Source organism: Adiantum capillus-veneris, chromosome 16 (assembly GCF_014529385.1).
Source record: "Adiantum capillus-veneris isolate H3 chromosome 16, ASM1452938v2, whole genome shotgun sequence".
Taxonomy (NCBI): Eukaryota; Viridiplantae; Streptophyta; class Polypodiopsida; order Polypodiales; family Pteridaceae; genus Adiantum; species Adiantum capillus-veneris.
The window spans coordinates 34,283,193-34,303,964 of record NC_140946.1 but is presented as its reverse complement, the minus strand read 5'-3'; the positions used below and the strand labels follow the sequence as shown (position 1 = coordinate 34,303,964).

General features: G+C 46.2%; 1 protein-coding gene across 4 annotated transcripts in view; it reads right to left on the bottom strand.

The window, feature by feature from the left end:
* LOC147438837 (uncharacterized) overlaps positions 1-20,071 on the bottom strand; it is an 84,414-nt gene extending 64,343 nt beyond the window's left edge. For 3 of the 4 annotated variants that reach the window (XM_086484806.1, XM_086484804.1, XM_086484805.1), the window contains exons 1-2: positions 19,010-20,071; positions 18,844-18,902 (exon numbers count right to left, since the gene is read on the bottom strand). In XM_086484806.1, coding sequence (XP_086340932.1) covers positions 18,844-18,902; positions 19,010-19,990 — 1,040 coding nt within the window. In that variant the 5' untranslated portion in view covers positions 19,991-20,071. The remainder of the gene's footprint in view (positions 1-18,843; positions 18,903-19,009) is intronic. The other variant, XM_086484803.1, reaches the window with a different exon arrangement.
* Positions 20,072-20,772: the final 701 nt, after the last annotated feature.

The window sequence follows — 20,772 nt, the reverse complement described above, 5'->3', positions numbered from 1 at the left end:
CTCTCTCTCTCTCTCTCTCTCTCTCTCTCTCTCTCTCTCTCTCTCTCTCTCTCTCTCTCTCTCTCTCTCTCTCTCTCTCTCTCTCTCTCTCTCTCTCTCTCTCTCTCTCTCTCTCTCTCTCTCTCTCTCTCTCTCTCTCTCTCTCTCTCTCTCTCTCTCTCTCTCTCTCTCTCTCTCTCTCTCTCTCTCTCTCTCTCTCCTCCGCCGCACTAGGTGTCGGAAAGCAATCCGTGACTGTCAGTGGCTCATGTCTCCCAAGCGTACCTCTCTCTGAAGTCTGGCTCTCTTCTCACAGCACTCCTCATCATACCAGTTGTTCTGGGGCATGCTCCCAAAACGTCATCTCTGCTCAGGCTGTGTGGGTATGCCTCTGTTGCTGCATCATGCAATGTCTATGTCAGTATAGAAGTGAGCTCCTCCAGAGGTCGCTTGGCTCCTCAGTGCACAGGCGTCTGTAGATCCCATCTATGTAGATAGAGTCAGTCTCCCGAGTAAAGGTGTAGCGGGTGAGGGCTGCTACCCGTGGCCTCTGTGCTGCACTAAACTGGAAAGAGATGGTCATCGACAAAAGGGCATGATCTATTGTCACACCAACAGGTCTGTTCCAACTGTAAGGTTCTGGATACTAGAGATAAAGCTGGGTTGTGCCATGGCATAATCCACTGTGCTGGCTCCATGTCTGTGTGCCAAGCATGTAAAACCGCCTGCAGCGGGAAATCTCTGTAGGCCATTCAAAATGGCCAATCCACGTGCAGTCCCCATGTCTATCAAGTGCCGTCCATACTCAGAATTCTCCACAACCTGTGACAATCTAGATAGACACATCTCTGCAACATCCATCTCCCTCAGCATCTCCTCTAAAGTATCATAAAATATTGTCTAATGATGGGCAGTCCGGGCATTGAAGTCCCCCAGGATGATAATGTCACCATCCAGAGGACTCCCATATGTCATCATCCAAAATAGAAAAGGGGGACTATCCTCTAGGGTGGTGCATAGACAGACGTACTAGGAGGAAAGTAGCAAATAGCAATGTAGAGGTATCTGCTTGTCTCTACTCTCAATCTCACCCACATGTACCTAGCCTGCTCATCTCTACGGGCTATATGTATCAATGGCTGCAACTCCTCCCTGAATAAAACTGCCACTCCCCCCGAGCCCGTCCTCTGTGCTCTAATCGAGTCTCATGTCTGCATGTCTCCCATTTGCATCTGCTAACATGTGGCATAGATTGCCCCGGGGCCTGATGTGTCTCAGAGTAGAAGATGATGTCCCTCCCAGTGAAACTATCCTCAAAAGCACCCACATTGAGGCGTAGAGATCCATTACAGTTCCGGGCAGCAAGTTTGAGTATGGTCCCATAGGTCTCATGCCATCATGCCGAACGCCTCTTCATAATAACAATTCGTCCATCTCTATTAAATGCCACTTTTCCTTTCTATTGGGCTATCCTTATCTCCAGCATAACTTCTTTCATATGAGCAAGCTATGAGAGTGTGAGTTCATCCTCAAGGAATACCCCCGTGTAGGACGCCTCTTCAAGAAGTCCTTTTTTGCTTGCATGGAGGGGAAGCGAAGGGTTCAATGCCCTCTCCTGTGAAGTCTCCCCATTTCCTTCTCTTTTCTTCCCTACTCTCCATGCCTTAATGTGAGTGGCCTCACCACCCATCATACGTAGAAGATCTTTGACTTCCCCTTCCAAATCATCACGGTCTTTTAGACCGGTCACTCATACATGTAAGGCACTAGCCTTCCTTCTTTGCTCTTCCTCTAAGGTCATGTTGATGATTGTGGGAGTGGGAATGGCTCTTGGTTCTTTCCCTTTCCATTTCTTGGCAACTTCTATCCACTTTTCAACCTCATCTACCTTCTTTTGTGTTCTCGTGATTGCATCCACCCATGATGACATCGTTGCCTCATGTTTCTCTTCCTCCTTGATTTTCGCACTTGTTCTTTGATGTCGTTGAGTTACTCTATCATTGACGGCTGGATATCTTTTTCTTCAAGTCCACTCCCCGCTCTAGCTTTCGCAAGCTCTTGTTTGAGGGTTGAGACTTCCTCTCGGAGCGCTTGGACTTCAGCCTGTAGGTCTTCTTTCTCTTTCTTCCATTGTGTGCCTTTGTTGAAGACCATTTGGATGAGGTTGGGCCTTCTCTTTCCACAATCCTTCCATCTATGTCTTCCATTCTTTCATCTCTTTTAGGTTTTCACCTGTGTTATCCTCTTGTTGGTGACCATGAATGTTGCCTTTGTCACGGCAGGGGGAGACTTGCACATAGGTGAACTGTTCTTGGTTTCCATTGCCTAATTAGCTGAATTTCAGCAGCTCTTGTTTGCACTCTCCCCTAATTCAGGCCAAGAGTGGTTTGTCTGTCAACCTTGGTAAAACCAAGGTTATGGTGTTTTAACACCACCCCACAATGGACTAGGAGATCAGCACCGGCATTTACATACGGTCATGAGACAGTGGAGTATACGGATGCTTACATTACCTTGGGATGATCTTTAGAGGGCCTATATTTTCATTGAGAGCAGCATAGCCTAGATTGACTAGAGCCTATGCAACATAGGGTGGATTGGAGAGGATGTGTTCACAGATTCAGTTTCAGGAGCCTTAGACAAAGCTCTTGCTTTTTGACACTCTCGTGGCTTCAGCACTGCTCTATGGAGTTCAGATATGGGGACCTTCTGTGGACCATCATGGGAGGAGGGGTCACATTGATGGATGGGGAGGCATGGAGAAGCCCTTTGGTCTCTATGATCGCACGGCTTATTAGAGCCGGGGCTTAAATACCACATGACATTATTTGGAAGAGCTAGCTGCCCCCCCCCCCCCCCCCCCCCCCCCCCCAAAACTAGTGGTTGAGGCGCTTACCAGACCAATCTCCTTTTATACACCGTCTGTGGGACCTCCCCACAGTTAGATATGCCCGCTTAGCAGTCCTCTTGACAATTAGCTATGCAAGGAGATACGACATGCTGGTATGGGGAGATGACAACATGGTTTGAGTTACATGGATTCAACATGGACAGATTGCCCCCCTTCCAATACTCATTGGATGCCCCCTCTTTGACTCTTGCATAGTCTGAGATCAACAAGCTCATCCGCCAGAACCTGATTCAGTTGGATACCCAGAGGACTTGGATATAGCCGACACAAGAGTTGGTCACGAAGATGGCTTTCTATAGAGAGCATCTTCTCCAGCTTATTGAGGATGGTTTTGTGACGAGGCCCTATCTCATGGGATACGGTGTGCTATTGGCCAGATACGCACATCCTCACACCAGCTTCGAGTCGAGACTGGCAGATACAGCGGAGTATCAGCAGAGGCCAGGACATGTCCCCTATGTCACATGGAGTCTCAGACAGAATTACACTACATATGGCATTGCCCAGTTTATTACTATTCTTGCTCGAGCTACGCAGACACAAAGAGAGCTTGATGAGAGGAGAGGCTAGCCAGTCTCAGAGACAGATCACACACTTCTTTAGAAAGGACACTGGGCAACCAAAGGAGCAACCACCACAGCAGAGCTCACATTCTCCTCACACCAGAGGCATGCTGATTGATCGAGCGACCGAACTAGGGATATCCATATGCCCACGGCTAAGGAGGACTACACAGCATCGACGGAGGCCACATCAGAGGGTTCGGGTCACCCTGGCCCGACATGCACGACGCCCGGTCAAATTACTGACCATGGAGGAGATTGATAAGATTCGGAGGACTCGGGTGAGGCATGGCGACTCTTCCATGAGCACTCCCCCCCTCCTGCCATCACGTCTACAGTGGCATGGGGCCTAGCCGCAGAGTTTGAGAGCCGAGGGGATATGACGATCACTTCGCATTCTGGCAGAATTTCTTCGGGAATCTCGTCTATGTACGAGAATAAAGGGATCGGAACATGAAAGGCATCGTCGGCCATGGCACACATGCAAGAAACTTGCCAGCGCGAGTAGCAGACGGGAGAAGGACAGCATTGAATCTCTGGAATCTCTGGCTGTCTGGCATATTTTGTGTTTGTACAAAGTTGAATTGCAAGGGTAAGTTCATATGAGGTTGTTTTTTTTTTTTCTTTTTTTGGGCAGGCCAGCCCACTTCGCCTGTGCACCTATTTATATCTAGCGGACAAAACTTAAAAGTAAGTTTCTAAGGCTAAATTTTCAGCCATCGTAAAAAACTTTGAATCATAACACTTCAACCACCGTGAGAATTTATCCAGCGCTGAAATCAGCCAAGCGTCCATTTTTTCCAGCACAGATATTCAGCCAGCGTTTCAACTGGGGGGTGCGTCGTTTCAGCCCAACGTTTCAGCATGGCAGTGTTTCAACTCGGGGGTTCGTCGCTTCAGAAGAAAAGGGGGCAGGCTACCTACTGTGAGTGTGCTCGCGTGAAGGGGTGCGAGAGCAAAGGTGCAATTCAACCCAGAAAATCAGCCAGCACTAAATTCAGCAATCAGCTCTTCGGGTTGTGTGGGGAAGGGTGTCGCGAAGGGGCACATCGCCTTAGGAAAAGGTGCAAGCAAGGGAGAGGTGGGTGGCCTTCTGCCGAGTCAGTGCCCTTTCGCATGAAAGGGTGCCCCCAGTTCTCCGGGTACGCAACGCACACACATCTCTCTTTTGTCTTTTATATAGAATTGGAGGGATAAAATTCAAGTTACCTCATATGCTCGTATATGTCTGCTGCTTCCATGCAACTCCGGGAAGGGGATAGAGTGTAGCGACGAGGGTGAGGGGCTCACAACCTTCGGTCCTGGGAAAAAAATTTGCTCTGATTCCAGTGTGAGAATTAGTGGTGCTAATCCTATAATTAAGACTTAGAACTTCATACTTAAGATCAAACTGAGACTCGAGAGACTAAATGTGTGTTTGATTGATTGAACGAATGCTTAAAAATTGAGTACAATAGGCTCCTTATATAGGAGACAAAGAGACACAAATGAAAAGACACATCTCATGGTGAAGAGACGCAACTTTAGGCGTAAAGACACATCCTTTCGGCGAAGGGCTGCAACCATTGGACGAAGAGTCTCAACCGTAGAGTGGAGGGGTGTGACCACTCGTCGAAGGAGTGTAGCTTTTGGTGGAGAGGTATGTCTCTTGAGCTTGTGGTTCTTGGTGTTGTTGAGTTCTTGAGGTTCTTGAGGTTCTTCTTTCACTTGCGATCTATGTTAAAGAAGGATCTTCTCTTACCCGAGCTCTACTCCTTCCTGCGGGCACACCCCTTGGCGGCCTCACGCCAAGGTTGCTTTTTCCCACCTCACGTCGATTGGCCGGCCACTAAGTACATGGTCCGCTCTCAATGAGTGAAAAGAGAACAAGGGAGGCTGGACAAGCCCTTGTTTCTTGGGTTTCCTGTCACTCTTCAAAACACGATTAAGAATCGACACGCCCAAGTGGACTTGGGTTACGTGCGACCGCAACAAGCAAAAAAAAAATATTGTGGTTCTTTCCTAGAGTGATACAAAACACTGCCAAAGCTCTGATACCAATGTAAGATGCAGTGGAAGTGAATGTTGTACTTTGCTCAAGATGAGTGCTCCGATCTGTGCTCAAGGGTTCCTTTTACTTACGAGAGGGAGAACCTTCCGTTCCTTTAGTGAGAGAGTGCAAATGCTCACAAACAAAGTGGCAAACACTGTGAATGAAGGTGCTGAGACTGAGAGATAGAGAAAGAAGAATACGACACCAGAATGTTGTCAAACCCTCCTCCGAAGGCCCCACTCTCTATGGCGAGAGCAGTCTACTATTGATTGCACAAATCTCTACAATGCAATGGACTTGCTGACGATGTCGACGACGATGAGGACGACGACGAGACGGGCTGAAAACTGAAAACGCTAGGGGCTGAAATCTGCAAATCTTGTATCTGCTGAATTCTGACACTGTGTCGGTGACGACGGCGATGACGACGATGCGACGACGACGTGCTGAAAACGCAGATTCTGAAATCTACGTTTTCCGGGCTGAATCTGCAAACGCTGGCTGATCTGACCGTGCAGCGAGGATCTGCTGCGGGAAGGTGAGATTTGCGAGGTTTGGCGGCTGTTGTGCGGAGTCTATATGCTGAAATCTGAAAACGCTGATGCAGAAAATGGTTATGACACCGGGAATCTGCAAAACGCTAGGCTGAAATGCTGGTCCAAAAACGCTACGGCTGAATCTGTATTTGCTGCAAAAAACGCTAGGAAAACTGCAAACACCAGGCTGATCTGCAAGTGGCAAAACGCTGGGGTTGATTTGCACTTTGGGAAAACGCTGGCTGTCTTTGGTGGCTTGAAAACGCTAAGTCCTCTTGCCGTCTTGCTGAGAAGGTGCACTTCAATTGTGGTCTACTGCCTCTTCTGCCAAAAAGTGCTAGCGCTAAGTTTTCTTATATATCTGCTTAGCCAAATTGCCCTACCCAGTTTCCCAACAAAGTCACTTAAAGTGAAAAATGGCTAAAATAGGGATAATAAATTTGTGCACTGTAAAAATGCTCCTGATGGGTTCTGATGGTAATCTGATGATCATGTTGTGTGCAACCAAAGGATATACTCTAAGTAGTTGGACATGCACGGTCTGCGAACAGACTCACAAAAGTGCCAGAACACTTCCTAAGCTAACTGAATTGAACCCTAGACACGAAGTAGCTTGTGCACGTACACATAGGGTTAGATGCGCACGTGACAACATGCTTCATCAACTCCTAGAGCCGAGTAGCAGATTCATCTTTAGATTCTTTCTTAGGAAATTTCCTTTTTCGTGTGACCTACTACGTGACAAAGAAAACACCTACGGTCCTTTGCATATAATGTCTGTTCTTCATTACTTAATTGACCACTTACGATTCCTTAAGCAACTTCCTCATCCGGTGTGAGTTGAGGATTATCGTATTTTTCTTTACCCTTATCCTTAGCTTTGTCACTCTGTCACTCTTCGATTGAGATACAGATGGAGAATTAGATGAGATAAAGAATTTGGAGTGTTCTTTTTATTGTTACCATTCCCATTAGAATTTTTGTCATTGTCTTTAGAGGAGTCATGAGAGGAAGAGTTACAATTATCGTAGGCCGTCTTGAGCTTACCCTTGTTGTGCTTCATCTCTTGGAGTTGAGCCAACCGTATGGATCACCGGCTTCCATGTCAAACTTGATCGAGTGGTCCAATCCAAAGAGAAAGGCCTCCAACCTTTTCTCATCCGATTTCCTCAATTGTCCACCTAACTGGGAGTCCCATAGTCACAAGGGACACGCAAGGGGACAAGGAACGAGGCTCAAATGAAATTTTAGTTTAAAAAAGAGGGCAGGACGGCAAGTGGGGACGGAAAAAAGGGGATGGGAAGCTCAAAAATGGGCATCCCCTGTGACTATGACAAGGACACACGGTTAGCATACAACGTCACACGTTTACCTTGTTGTCACGAAGCCCGAAAATCCTCCTTCAATCACTTCGGGTATGATGGAGGTAAGAAACGAGTCTTTAGATCCTCCTTGAACAGGGGGAATGCGGAGAGACTCGGAATGGGACGCCTTGTGGGCGTTCTCCTCCTTCTCTATGCCACTCATCCTTCCAGGTGATGGCATCACCCGTGAGATGCATGGAAGCCAAGAGAACTTTATTATTACTAAACTTTTTAACAACAGCAAAATAAGATGTAAATTGATAAAACCATGAATTAATGACAATAGCATCCATCTGCCACGTGCACATCTAACCCTATGTGTATGTGGACAAGCTACTTCAAGTCCACAGTTCATGTCAACTTAGGAAGTGTTTTGGCACCTTCGTGCGCACGTGAGCAGGCCGTGCATGTCCAAGCACTTAAAGTAGTTGCATATACTCTGGTTACACACAACATGATCATTAGCATGACAGTCAGTACCCATCATGAGCATTTTACAGTGCACAGAACCCATTTTCCCAATTTATCCATTTTTCACTTATTATTTAATAAGTGACTTTGTTGGGAAACTGAGTAGGGCAAATTTGCTAAGTGACTATATAAGCACTTTCTGGCAGAAGAGGCAGCAGAAGTTCCAACAACTTGCAATGCACCTTCTCAGCAAGACCGGCAGAAGGCCTAGCGTTTCCAACCATCGATATAGCAAATAGCGTTTTTGGCACAGTTTCAGCCTAGAGTTTTCAGCAGATAGTAGATCAAGACCAGCGTTTTTGCTACAGTTCACCTAGCATTTTCAATTTGCAGACTCTACCTAGCGTTTTGCAGTTTCCAGCGTCATATATGCCCCAGATCATTAGCGTTTTCAGTTTTCAGCACTCAACCTCGCAGAATCAACCCCTAGCCTCGCAGATCTCACCTATCCGCAACAGATCCTCGTCGTATCATCAGATCAGCCAGCGTTTCCAGATTCAACCGCTGTCCGCAAATTTCAACATCTACGTTTTCAACACATCATCGTAGCATCGTCGCAATCGCCATCCTCGCCGACACATTGTCAGAATTCAGCAGAAAGTCAGCATTTGCAGATTTCAGTCCTAGCGTTTTCAGATTTCAGCCCGTCCTCGTCGTCGTCATCATTGTCGTCAACATCGTCGGCAAGTCCATTGCATCTAGACCATTGTACCAGATTTGTGCAATCAATAGCATAGACCTCTCTCGCCATAGAGAGGGGGGCCCTTGGAGGAGGGTATGTGAACCGTCTGGTGTTGTATTCTTCTCTCTCTCTCTCTCTCTCTCTCTCTCTCTCTCTCTCTCTCTCTCTCTCTCTCTCTCTCTCTCTCTCTCTCTCTCTCTCTCTCTCTCTCTCTCTCTCTCTCTCACTCTTGCAGCACCTTCATTCAGTGTCATTCACTTAGATTGTGATCATTGCACTCTCTCACTAAAGGAACGGAAGGCTCTCCCTTCCGTAAGTAAAAGGAACCCTTGAGCATAGTTCAGAGCACTCATCTTGAGCAAAGTTCAACATTCACTTCCGCTACACCGTACACCATCTTACCGTCATACTTATTGAACATAACCTTCTCGAGAAGTGGTTCGTTGATCATCTGTGTAGCATTGGTCGCCTCCGCGATGATCTTGGCAAGCTTTTCATTATCCGGCTCCAATGAAGAGGTATCGGATCGGACTGTCACAAAGTGAAGACGTGGCGGACAGCAGAAACCCTAATTCCTGCCAAAAACCCTAAAATTCTTGCAAACCCTAATTTCTACCAAAAACCCTAATTTCTGGAAATCACGGAGGCTTTGAAAAAAAAAATTTGAAAAATGATGAGCGACGCGAATTTTGCTTTTTTTTTATAAAAAAAGAGAAAAGACTCTCTAAGAGAGAGAGAGAGAACTGATGCTTTTTATTTTAAAAGCTTTTGGGGCTCTGCTTTTGGGTATCCCTTGTAATCTTTAAATTAGTGGTGAGGGCCTCACTTCTCAGAGCATCTGGACGCAGAGTTTGAGAGTGAAACCCTAACCGCTCTCTTGTACTTTGATGATTGATTAATACAAAAAGAAATACCGAAAGGGGCGCCAGTCTTTGGGGCCAATATCTCTAGGCACAGAACTCCGCCAGGCCAATGTACATCTATTGTGATCTGTGACTTGTTTTGAAGTGGTTATTTGGTGTTGTTGCGGTTGATTCTTGACTTGGAGTGTCCAAGTCTGTTACAGTGGTATCAGAGCACGGCCGATTTCTCTTCTACGGGAAATCCGATCCCCAATTTTTTTTCCACGGCACCTATGGCTTCATGCAAGGATCAGTCGACTCCCTCTGCATCTAGAGATGCGGGCAGGGATCACAACGAAGATTCCAGCAGAGAGTATGGCCCGCCTTGGCCTGCTCAAGCGGAGCGGCGAGAGATGGAGCGTCGCCACCTGATCGGCGATGCAACAAAGATGATGCTCAATTTTGCCAAGGACCCGAAGATGGCAAAATATATGAACCAGACCTCGTTGGAAGAGGTACAGATGGAGTGGCAAAGAACCACAACACCACTCCCGAAACCCGCTCTCAAGAAACCTTCTGCCTCCAAGAAATATACGGAGAAGGAACTAGAGAGCGTGGTTGATGCACGGATTGCTTAGCTTTTCGACGAGCAAAAGAAAGGCAAAAAGCACGGCAAAAAAGCAGAAGCAAGGCACTGACTTCCCGGGATATTTGGGTCGTCGGTCGACTTTCGACAAGGCAAAGAAACTGAAGAAGCGCGTCAAGTTTGAAGGCCTACCCAGTTCTTCTTCTTCTTCTTCTTCTGACAGTTCTTCTAGCTCTTCAGACTCGAGCGAAGAAGACAGGAAAACCACAAAGCGAAGCAAGAAACAACGCTTCGGAAAGGGCAAGAAAAAGGCAAGGAAGTCTAAGTCTTGCCCAGAGACTGACAGTTCTACTGTGGACTCATCTACAGACAGCTCAGATTCCGATGACGGAAAGTTTTATGCGAACAAGAAGAATTTTTACAAAGCTAACCAGTATGACTTTCTCGAAGATAAAAGCAAGAAAGTCCGAGAGTGTAAGGAAGGTGGCCACTCGATCAAGTTTGATACTTTTTCAGGATACTCAGATGCTTCGAAGGCTTTGTCTTTTATACAGCAGTTTGACATCGCTTTCGCGGGAGGACGCTATTCAAAGCACTCCAAGATTCGCAGAGCTACCTCTTACTTTAAGAGGAATGCTCGTACTTGGTGATCCACACTTCTTTTAAACAAGACTGCGCCAGTTAAATGGCTGAAATTTTATAAGCTTTTTATTTCTTCTTGGTTGACGCAAGAATATGAACGAGATATACGAGCTGCTTGGAACCATCTGCGGATGACCAAGAAAGATACAATCAATGCTTATTGTGAACGATTCTGGAGCTCTTTTCTACCCGCCTCTTCATTCAAGAAGATCTCGTTCAGAGAACAGATTGAGCGGTTTACCTTGGGTCTACCTACAGAGATCCGAGATCACTGCTTGGAACAGAAGTCAGTTTCTATTCAGGAGTTGACGAGTCATGCAAAGCGGGGCTTTGCCATTCACTCTGGCAGTCTGACCTACCCCACAGATGAGGCTATGACACAACGAGCCAAACAGACTTCTGGGAATGAAAGTAGAAAGAAAAAGAGCAACCCAGAGAAAAAGGATGCACGACCCAAGCTTACTCCTCAAGAGAGAGCTCGCTTCATCAGAGAGGGGAAGTGCTTTGGATGCGGGGAACATGGACATATCTCCGCGAAGTGCCCCAAAAAGGCACAAAAGAAGAGAATGATAAAGACGACGACAGGCCTGAGAGTTCGAGAGCAGCTGAGGAACGTGGCAGAAAAGGCACAAAAGAACAGAATGATAAAGACGACGACAGGCCTGAGAGTTCGAGAGCAGCTGAGGAACGTGGCAGAAAAGGCGGATAGAAAAGCAGAACTGGTACCACATGGCGTGGGACCTGCACCGAATCTAATGAATGAAAGTACAAACTTTGCCGCTTTTGGGGCAAAGTGAAGGATCAGGAAGCTCTTTTGAAGGAGCCAAGGCCAACTTCTTTTCACTTGGAATTGGCGGCTTGATTTGGAATTACGCTCGACAGACTGACGCCACAGGCGGAGGTAGTTCGACTGGCACCCGGATGGGATTTGCCATTACACCGAGCATTGGTAAACTTCGTTTGCAATGACAGGGGTGTTCAGGGCACGCAAGTGACGTTCTACTCAGAATCCCTTGGTACCACAAGAACTACGCCGTGGTTGACTACCAGGCCGAGAAAGCGACTTTGATAAATGAAGGGCTTAGAGATTGTACTTGATGAACTTCAGTTTCTTACTCATTCTTTTGGGAGAGAACTGAACGATGGATAAAGGTTGAATATGTTTTGACCTGATCAAAAGAACGGCAAGATTTTTCTCCACACTCATGCCGATTGCTTTTCAGATGGCTTGAAGATCAATGATCAAACCATTGATCTGATATCTGGAAGCACGCCACCGAATCGGCCATCTTACCGTGTGAGCCGAGTACAGGATGAAAAGATTATGAACCCAATGAAAGACCTCTTGGAAAAGGGTCTTGTCCAGCCTAGTACTTCACCGTATTGCTCTCCAGCGTTGACGGTTTTGAAGAAAGACGGATCTTGGAGAATGTGCATCGATTATAACACTCTCAACGAAATCACCATCAAGAACAGATTTCCGATTCCTAGGATCGATGATATACTCGACAGGTTACAGGGATCCTCGTGCTTTAGCAGGATTGACTTGAAGAGTGGATATCATCAGATCAGGATAGCGCCAAGAGATGTCTACAAGACAGCTTTTCGGACGACTTTTGGGTTATTTGAGTTTTTGGTAAGCCTTTTGGCTTAACCAATGCTCCTGCGACATTTAACCAGATGATGGACAGGATTTTTCGAGAGTACAGGCTATTTGTTGGCACTTTCTTTGACGACATCATTGTTTTCTCCAAGAATGAGACAAAACACAGAGATCATCTGCTTCAAGTCTTTCAGGCATTACGAGATCACACGTTAGTGATTAATGCAAAGAAAAGTTAATTTTTCCTACCAAAGATACACTTTTTGGGACACATTGTGTCAGGAGCAGGAGTGCAAATGAACCCGGCCAAGATAGAGACTATCCGTGATTTGAGGAATGTCCATGAAGTTAGAAGCTTCTTGGGACTGTGTTCGTATTCATACGAAAGTTTGCAGAGGTTGCTTCCCCTTTGCATACCTTGACACAGAAAGGAGTACCTTTTTCGTGGGGACCCGCAGAGGTGACTGCCTTTCGGACATTGAAAGAGAAATTGACTACGGGACCTATTTTGACTTTGCCAGACTTGCATAAGTCATTTGAAGTATATTGTGATGCTTGTGGTCGTAGTCTGGGTGCGGTCTTGATGCAAGAAGGCCATGTCATAGCTTACGAGAGCCGTTTGTTCTCTAGGCCGGAGATGACAACACAGATTTATGAGAAAGCTTTTGGCGGTTATCCATGCTCTTACTCAGTGGCGGCATTACCTACTCGGAGCGGATTTTACTGTCTTTACAGACCATCAGAGTTTGCGCTACTTCTTGTCACAGAAGCAACTTTCGGAAAAGCAGATGCGGTGGGCGAACATCTTGTCACAGTTCCACTTCCAGATTGTCCATGTGCAGGGACAGAAGAATGTGGTGGCAGATGCTTTGTCTCGGAAACCGTTGGTTCTGGCTATTTCCGCGATACATCATAGGAGCTTCGAGGATATGGTCGATCAGTATGCCACAGATACAGATTTTGCAGATATTTTCACACGGATACGGGATGGGGAGACAGTAGCGAGATACTCCCTTCGGGAAGGCTACTTGATGAAAAAGACTATGTTGTGCGTTACACAGCTGTTGAGGAAAAAGGTTATGATTGAATGCCATTGTCCACCTTTTATGGGTCACCGCGGCATTGCTACCACCATGAAAGGGGTAGAGACATACTTCTATTGGCCGTGATTCAAAAAGGACGTGGAAGAGTTGTGCGCAGTATGCCAGAAGGTCAAGTTTGACAGGCATAAGGCACAGGGATTGTTACACCCTTTACCCATACCCACCCGCCCCTGGGAAAGTATTGAAATGGATTTCATTTTTGATCTCCCGATTACACAAAATGATCACGATGATTTTCCGATTACATGGCACGTCTGAGACGATTGTCTCCGACAATGACCCCAGATTTATGAGTCTGTTTTGGAAGGCAATTTGGGAGAACATTGGCACGCGGTTGCAGTTCTCGTCATCGTTCCACTTGCAGACTGACGGGCAATCTGAGATTGCCAACTCAGTGATTTTAGATTTATTGAAGTCTTGTATCTCGGATCAGAAGACTCAATGGGAACAGAACCTATCTTTGGTGGAATTTGCCTACAGTAACACGATACACTCTTCGACGGGGAAGACGCCATGTGAGATTGTTGAAAGTGCTGCGAAGGTTCCATCCTTCCTGAGCACGAAAGATTAGATATTGGAAGCGGATGAATATTCGCGAGTTTGGATACGGCTTTTGCCAAGGTTCGCAAGACTTTGCAGAAGTCTCAAGAACGACAGAAAAAGGTAGCGGATCGCCATCGTTGCGACTTGAAACTGAAGGAGGATGATTGGGTGCTCTGACTTTTGAGAAGGCACGCCTAAGAAAGAAAAAGGGAAAGGAGAGGCTTTTTCCAAAGCTTAGTATGTGATACTACGGACGTTTCCAGATTACTGAAAAGATAAATGATGTCTCCTTCCGATTGAAACTGCCAGATACTTGGAGGATTCACAATGCATTGCATGTGAGTCTCTTGAACCCTGTTAAGGGTGATGTGCCTGATGATGGGGAGCCTGATGAGCAACCCGCAGTGGAAGAAAACGAGGAGACCCTTGTTCTTGAACAGATTTTGGCACATACGGATACGAAGAAAGGTAAAGTCCGAAAGCGGTTCTTGGTTAAATTCAAGAAATTTCCTACATTTGATGCGAAGTGGATGGAGGAGGAGGACCAAGCAGATACTCCTCGGATTGTGAAACTTTACCTCGATGTTTTGGTTTAGCATAGTCTACTCCAAATGGAACCCAGAATTCAGCTTGGCCGGAGATCTGGTGCAGTGGGATGCACAAGAGGGGAGTCACTCCGCTCCCTTGTCAACAGATGCCTTGATTTTGATACTAAAGTGACTGATGTCTCTTTGAGCTTTTGGGATACTAAGAGCTGACATTATTCTGCTGGATGACTTTATGAAATGGAATTCTTGATTATGATACTGAGTTGTTCTTGACTTCTTGTCAGTGCAAGAACTGATAGCCGAAATGACTGCAGCATTTTGGTCTGATTGATCTCGAATAGACATGGTTGCAATAGGGGTTAGTCAATCGACATCGATGAGGTCCCGATTGGACCTAGATGTGATTGCTAGCTACATTGCCGATAAATCATGGTCTAAGATCCGAATGAATGTTGAATGTCATGTGATGTCCTGTGATGTCGTGTGATGTGACTGTCAATTTTGTACATGTGCTGGATGTGTGTTCCTAGTACGTAGGTACTAACAGTCAGTGTCTGCTAAGACAGTTTATGGCTTTTGTCGGTTTTGCAGGCGTACTCGTGGTCGATTACAATGCTTTCAAGAGGGGGATATGTCACAAAGTGATGACGTGGCGGACAGCAGAAACCCTAATTTCTGCCAGAAACCCTAAAATTCCTGCAAACCCTAATTTTTGCCAAAAACCCTAATTTCCGAAAATCGCGGAGGCTTTGAAAAAAAAAAATTGAAAAATGATGAGTGACGCGAATTTTGCTTTTTTTTTATAATAAAAGAGAAAAGACTCTCTAAGAGAGAGAGAGAGAACTGATGCTTTTTATTTTAAAAGCTTTTGGGGCTCTGCTTTTGGGCATCCCTTGTAATCTTTAAATTAGTGGTGAGGGCCTCACTTCTCAGAGCATCTGGACGCAGAGTCTGAGAGTGAAACCCTAACCGCTCTCTTATACTTTGATGATTGATTAATACAAAAAGAAATACCGAAAGGGGCGCCAGTCTTTGGGGCCAATATCTCTAGGCACGGAACTCCGTCGGGCCAGTGTACATCTATTGTGATATGTGACTTGTTTTGAAGTGGTTATTTGGTGATGTCGCGGTTGATTCTTGACTTGGAGTGTCCAAGTCTGTTACACGGACCGCCAGAGTTGTGATGAGATCGACGTTCCTCTCGCTCCGCCGCTTCCACACGCTCTTGTGGACACGCCTCCTCTTGCCGCATCACCATCTCCATCATCATCCATGTCATGGAATCCATGGGATTTGGTGGTAAGGATGGAGGAGTAGGGAGAGGACTTATGGGAGGATCCAAAGGGGAACTTGCTCTGTCTCCAAACCGCTACGAGTCTCCAAGCATTTCTACTCTTGGTTCAAGGAAGGTCGCAAACTAATCTTTGGGAGACTGTATACCCCCTCGTTGGTGCACCCCGAATACAACACCCAATATACAATTGGTTGCTATTTTGCGACACTCAAGACGCACAGTCTCACATGCTATGACAAACCTACTGTCCCAAGAGTGGGGAGAGTATCACCGAAGTGCTGCACCAAGTGCTGCAAAACACAATTGAAAACACGAGAGATAAAAAAAACTTTTAAGGGATTAGCAGATTAGTGCAAAACCTTCAAAGCTCTGATACTAATGTCAGGTGCAACGGAATTGAAATGGTGAAGATCAAGACTTTACACTTCCACAAACCTTTACTTCTTTCTCTCTGATACCAATGTCAGGTGCAACGGAATTGAAATGGTGAAGATCAAGACTTTACACTTCCACAAACCTTTACTTCTTTCTCTCTGATACCAATGTCAAGTGCAACGGAATTGAAATGGTGAAGATCTAGACTTTATACTACCACAAATCTCTACTTCTTTCTTGCATTAATGTGCACTACTTAGCATGAGAGATGGTTCCTTTTATTTCCCTGAAGAGAGGGAATGAGAGAGAGAGAGAATGACATGGGCTAACATTAGCAGATCCGGCCCGCGATCAGCAAGGGAAAGGGCTGAAATCTGAAAACGCTGGGCTGATCTGTTACCAATGGTAGTGTTGGGGCTGATCTGCAATGAGGACTGAAAACGTTGGGCATGGAGATGCAAAAATGCTAGGGCTTTACTTGGTGCTCGCTCATCTAATGCAAAACGCTAGCCCCTCTGCTGCCTTCATCGGCCAAGTTATTGGTTAAAACCCTTTTTAAGGCTTAGGTAGGACAAAAGTTGAGGACAATTATACAAATAAATCATTAAAATGATTTATTAATAAACTTGAGTTTGGCTAAGTTTTCATGTGAAATTGTAGCACGTCTGTCCACATGCGAATCCGATTGACGCGGGAAATGGCTCGTTGGATTTCTCTAACCTAAAACTACATGCACCTCATGCCAGATGCCCATCGTAGTGTAACCTTTGTCAAAACGCTTGTACAATCCATTTATGCAAGAGGCTTCCAAAACTGGAAAACCTAATCTAATGGACTCAATGCTCATCCGGACATGCAAGTCCTACGAACAAGCTTACAAATACAAAATTGCCAGTACTAATCCTCTTAGGATTCTAGACATTCCTGTCTAGGGATAGGTGCAAAGTTGGCTTTGGAGGTCGATGAAGCATGTCCACGTGGCACACATAGCCATGTGCACATGACAACTCTTGTTTATCCAGTATTCAGCAAACCAGGTGCATGTATTGAAATTTGCTTTGACAGGCACAGGAGGGTTCTTATATCTCCAGTACCACTTCTTGTGTGGTTATCCAACTTCAAAGGATAAGGCCTAGCGGTGGAGCATGTGGTGCCCAGATACTTAGCCAACTATGCCAACAATTTGAGGCGGTTTTGTTGGAGTGTGGACTACCCCTATCTCCATGTTCTCTCTTCACCGATGGTAGTGTGGCCCTATAGATTTGGTCAATCTTTTGCCCTTTTGTGAGCTTGTCAGTACCGAATGTCGGCAATTGGTGGCAACATCTGGTTCCTACTTCCACAATCAACAACATCTGGATGCTTCTCCCATACATCCCTTTGGAGAGCTCCAACCTTAGGGCAACCCATTCCGATCTTCGTGGGCATATTGCAAGTCAGGTCCCTTGGGCAGTTCCTTTACTCTTACCATGAGTATTGGTGTTACGTTGTGTATTAGATATTGAATGCAGATTTGAGTGAGTATATTCTCTTCAATACAAGTGGAAAACACAGTTTTGGTGACAATTCTAAGGAAGCCAGTTACAACAAAGGGAGTATATGTGCCCAAAGTCTGGCAACCCTTTTGGTATTCCTTTTATATTAAATGATCCACAGAGTACCAACTACCGGGGAGTCACTCTGCAGATATGCAACCATGCACTGATCTGACAAAATTGACCCCCGAAGCTCGTATTTAAAGGCATTGAGGCCCAAAAGAAACTGTTACAAAAAGTTGGCACTAACCCCCAAAGCCACTGCTGATATATAGGACGCCCAACTTAAGGGTTCCACCGTTCCACAATACTATGACCACCGGCCGGAACTACCACATCAGCAGGCGGAAATTCCACCACAATTCACAGAATGCCACGTTATAAGCTTGTGATCTCTTTCTCTTTCGGAAATTCCACCGTGATTCACAAGATTCCACGTTATAAGCTTGTGATCTCTTTCTCTGTCCTCTCTTCTATCTCCGACAAATCCTAGTGCCACATCATCACCTTTGTGACACTCGGTTGCAAGATATTGAGCTTGCAACAGCCAAAAACTATGTGTGCACATAGCATATTTAAGTGGCTAAAATTGGCAAAAGTCAGCGGCAGCAAAACTCTAGGAGGAGTTTCCCTATAAAAACAGCCCCATCATCGCTCATTAGCGCTATGTATCAGAGGACCTCTTTGGTGTTTTTCCATCCACCCTCACATTTTGCCCTCTTACAGATCACCCTCACATTAACCTCTACCTCTGGCATTTCTGGCAGCATATCGCTCTCTTCATTCAGCTGCATCCTTGGCCCTTGGAGGCACGGTAGGCGCCCCTTGCTGCTGCCCATTACAGCCATCATCTCTTCCATCAGTCCCGGTAAAGAGAGTGAGACTGTCAGATATGCTGCGTTTCCAACCCTTGAACGTGCAGCCAGATCTGCGTTTTGCAGCCAGCTTTCAGCCCTTAAGAGTCCTCTCACATGCACCGTGCAAATTAGCAAATCAGCCCCAGTTCATCACCATGGCGGCCATGCACAGCACATATAAAGTCAATTCTTGTTGCTACAACAAACCCCTGGAGGCGCTCTTTCCCAAATAGCTGGCATGGCACTGTTGTTCAAAGTTGAGAGATACTGATATGCTCGTAATATAATCAGTATATACAGGATCCATGAAGGAGAAAAGACAGCACTTCAGGAATCATGCAACACTCAAAACACTCTCAATTGGTCCAAAAACAGACCTGTTGACAGCTTCATTGATCTGTCCTGTTATAATAGCTCCTTTCCTAGGAATCTTTGTCTGTATTGATTCATTAAATACCGCAAAGAGTAAAGATTAATTCAACCAAGCCAGACCAAAAAAAATTGGGCCCAACATAATGCAAAGAGAAAAAGGGAAACTCTTACATCTAACAGCGGTACAGATCGTAGGCGAACAGACTCCACAGGCCCATATATCGAAAATTCCTGGTTCAAAGCCTTTGTCTTCGTTGTCAAGGGCAAATTTCCAACAAAGATTGTCCTCTTCAGCTTCTCTTCCGCATCGAACGTTCGTGGAGCAGTTGCATCCACTACCTGCCCATCACCTCCAATCCTCTTTCTTTTCGCAGTAACAACACCTTCTCGCCTGTCCAGCGACTTCTCCTCCTCCTGGCCTTTAGAAGTCAATCCAGATTCCTCATTTGAGATACCATCTGTACCTCTAAGCTTCTTCTCATACCTCACTTCGAGGTTATCTTCCAGCTTCCTTAGCTTTTTTACAGATTTGGCATCAGGGCTACTATCATCCTTCTCCCTTTTTGTCCTGGGCTTTGCCCTTTCAGAGCCACCTTCAGGGCTCTTGCTATGTTGTGTAGGGATGAGGGCATCAGGGCCACCTTTGCGTCTAATTTTCTGCCTTTTAGTAGGCTTCTGCTGTTCCAAGACATCTTGATAAGCTCTCTTTCCATGTTTAATACCGCTTTCAGCATTTGCTAATGCCACGTGATTCTCCACTGGCTCTTTGGAATGGATCTGCTGCTTTCTCTTCAGCACAGCTGCAGGGGACGCATGTAGCCCTTTCACGTTCTTTGCCCGAAATTCGTCAGCTGTAAAAGCCCCCACAACGCTATGTTTTTTACCAGCTAGAGGTTGATTGTCTCCATCGTGAGAGGACAGAAGCTCTAAGGAAACCTGCTCCTTCTTTTTGGTCTTCTTCCCCTCTTCTTTTACTGGTCCTGGAGCCCCCTCTTTGGAAGCAGGACTCGGGGGTATGGTAGCAAAGCTGCTTAGTCCCACCACTGACCTTGTGTGTTTTGGTCGACGAAAGGCATTGTTAGAGAAGAGAGAGAGTTCCTGTGTTTGAGTGCCAAAGATGTTGCTGAACACGTCTGCCGTTTTGTCCACCATTGCTACTACTCGTCTCCTAAGCAGACATTGGTAGAAGCTCCAAAGCTAATACAGCATTAAAACGTGTAACATCTTCCCAAGGGGGAGTAAGTTGGACAAATTTCTTCTTAACGGGAATCAACAAAGATCCCTTCACTTGATTTGAGGAGCAAAGCTTTGAAAGGGAAAAGGGGAGAAGTGGCACGTGGACGAGAGAGAGGCTGGGGTAGATTTTTTGATGAGGCAAACCCTCTTCTCGCGCTGGTGTGTAGGGTCGAGGAGGCCTGGGATAGAACTACAAGATGACTCTCTCGCTCTTGTTTGTGTGCAAGGTAGGTTGGAGGCGCAAGGTAGGTGCACAAGGGCAGGGCAAGGACGGCTCTCTCTTTGTCTCACGACTTCGAGTGCAGACAGCTCTCTCTTTCTCCCTGTGTCGCGACCTCGAGATGGCAAGGGGAGCAGCGTCACCATTGGTGCAGATAGGAGAAAGGGGTGCAGAGGCATGGTGGGAGAGGACCTCTAGTGATGACATTGTTAGCAAGTGACCACCTCTTGTCAAGATACCATCGTTTTCAACTTGTTGATGGCACCAATATTGAGGCATCCATCAGTGTGCCTCATTGTCGGCACAACCATTGTAGACATGGAAGGAGGAAGCCTTGGACTCCCTTGGAGCCACTTTGGGTTGCCCTCATGTGGTCGTGCTACAGTTGTGCCGCGAGAGAGGAGGGGAGATGGCAGGTGATGGTGGCAGCAGGGCTATGCAAAGGAAAAGAGATAGGGGACAGATGAGTCCTCAATGG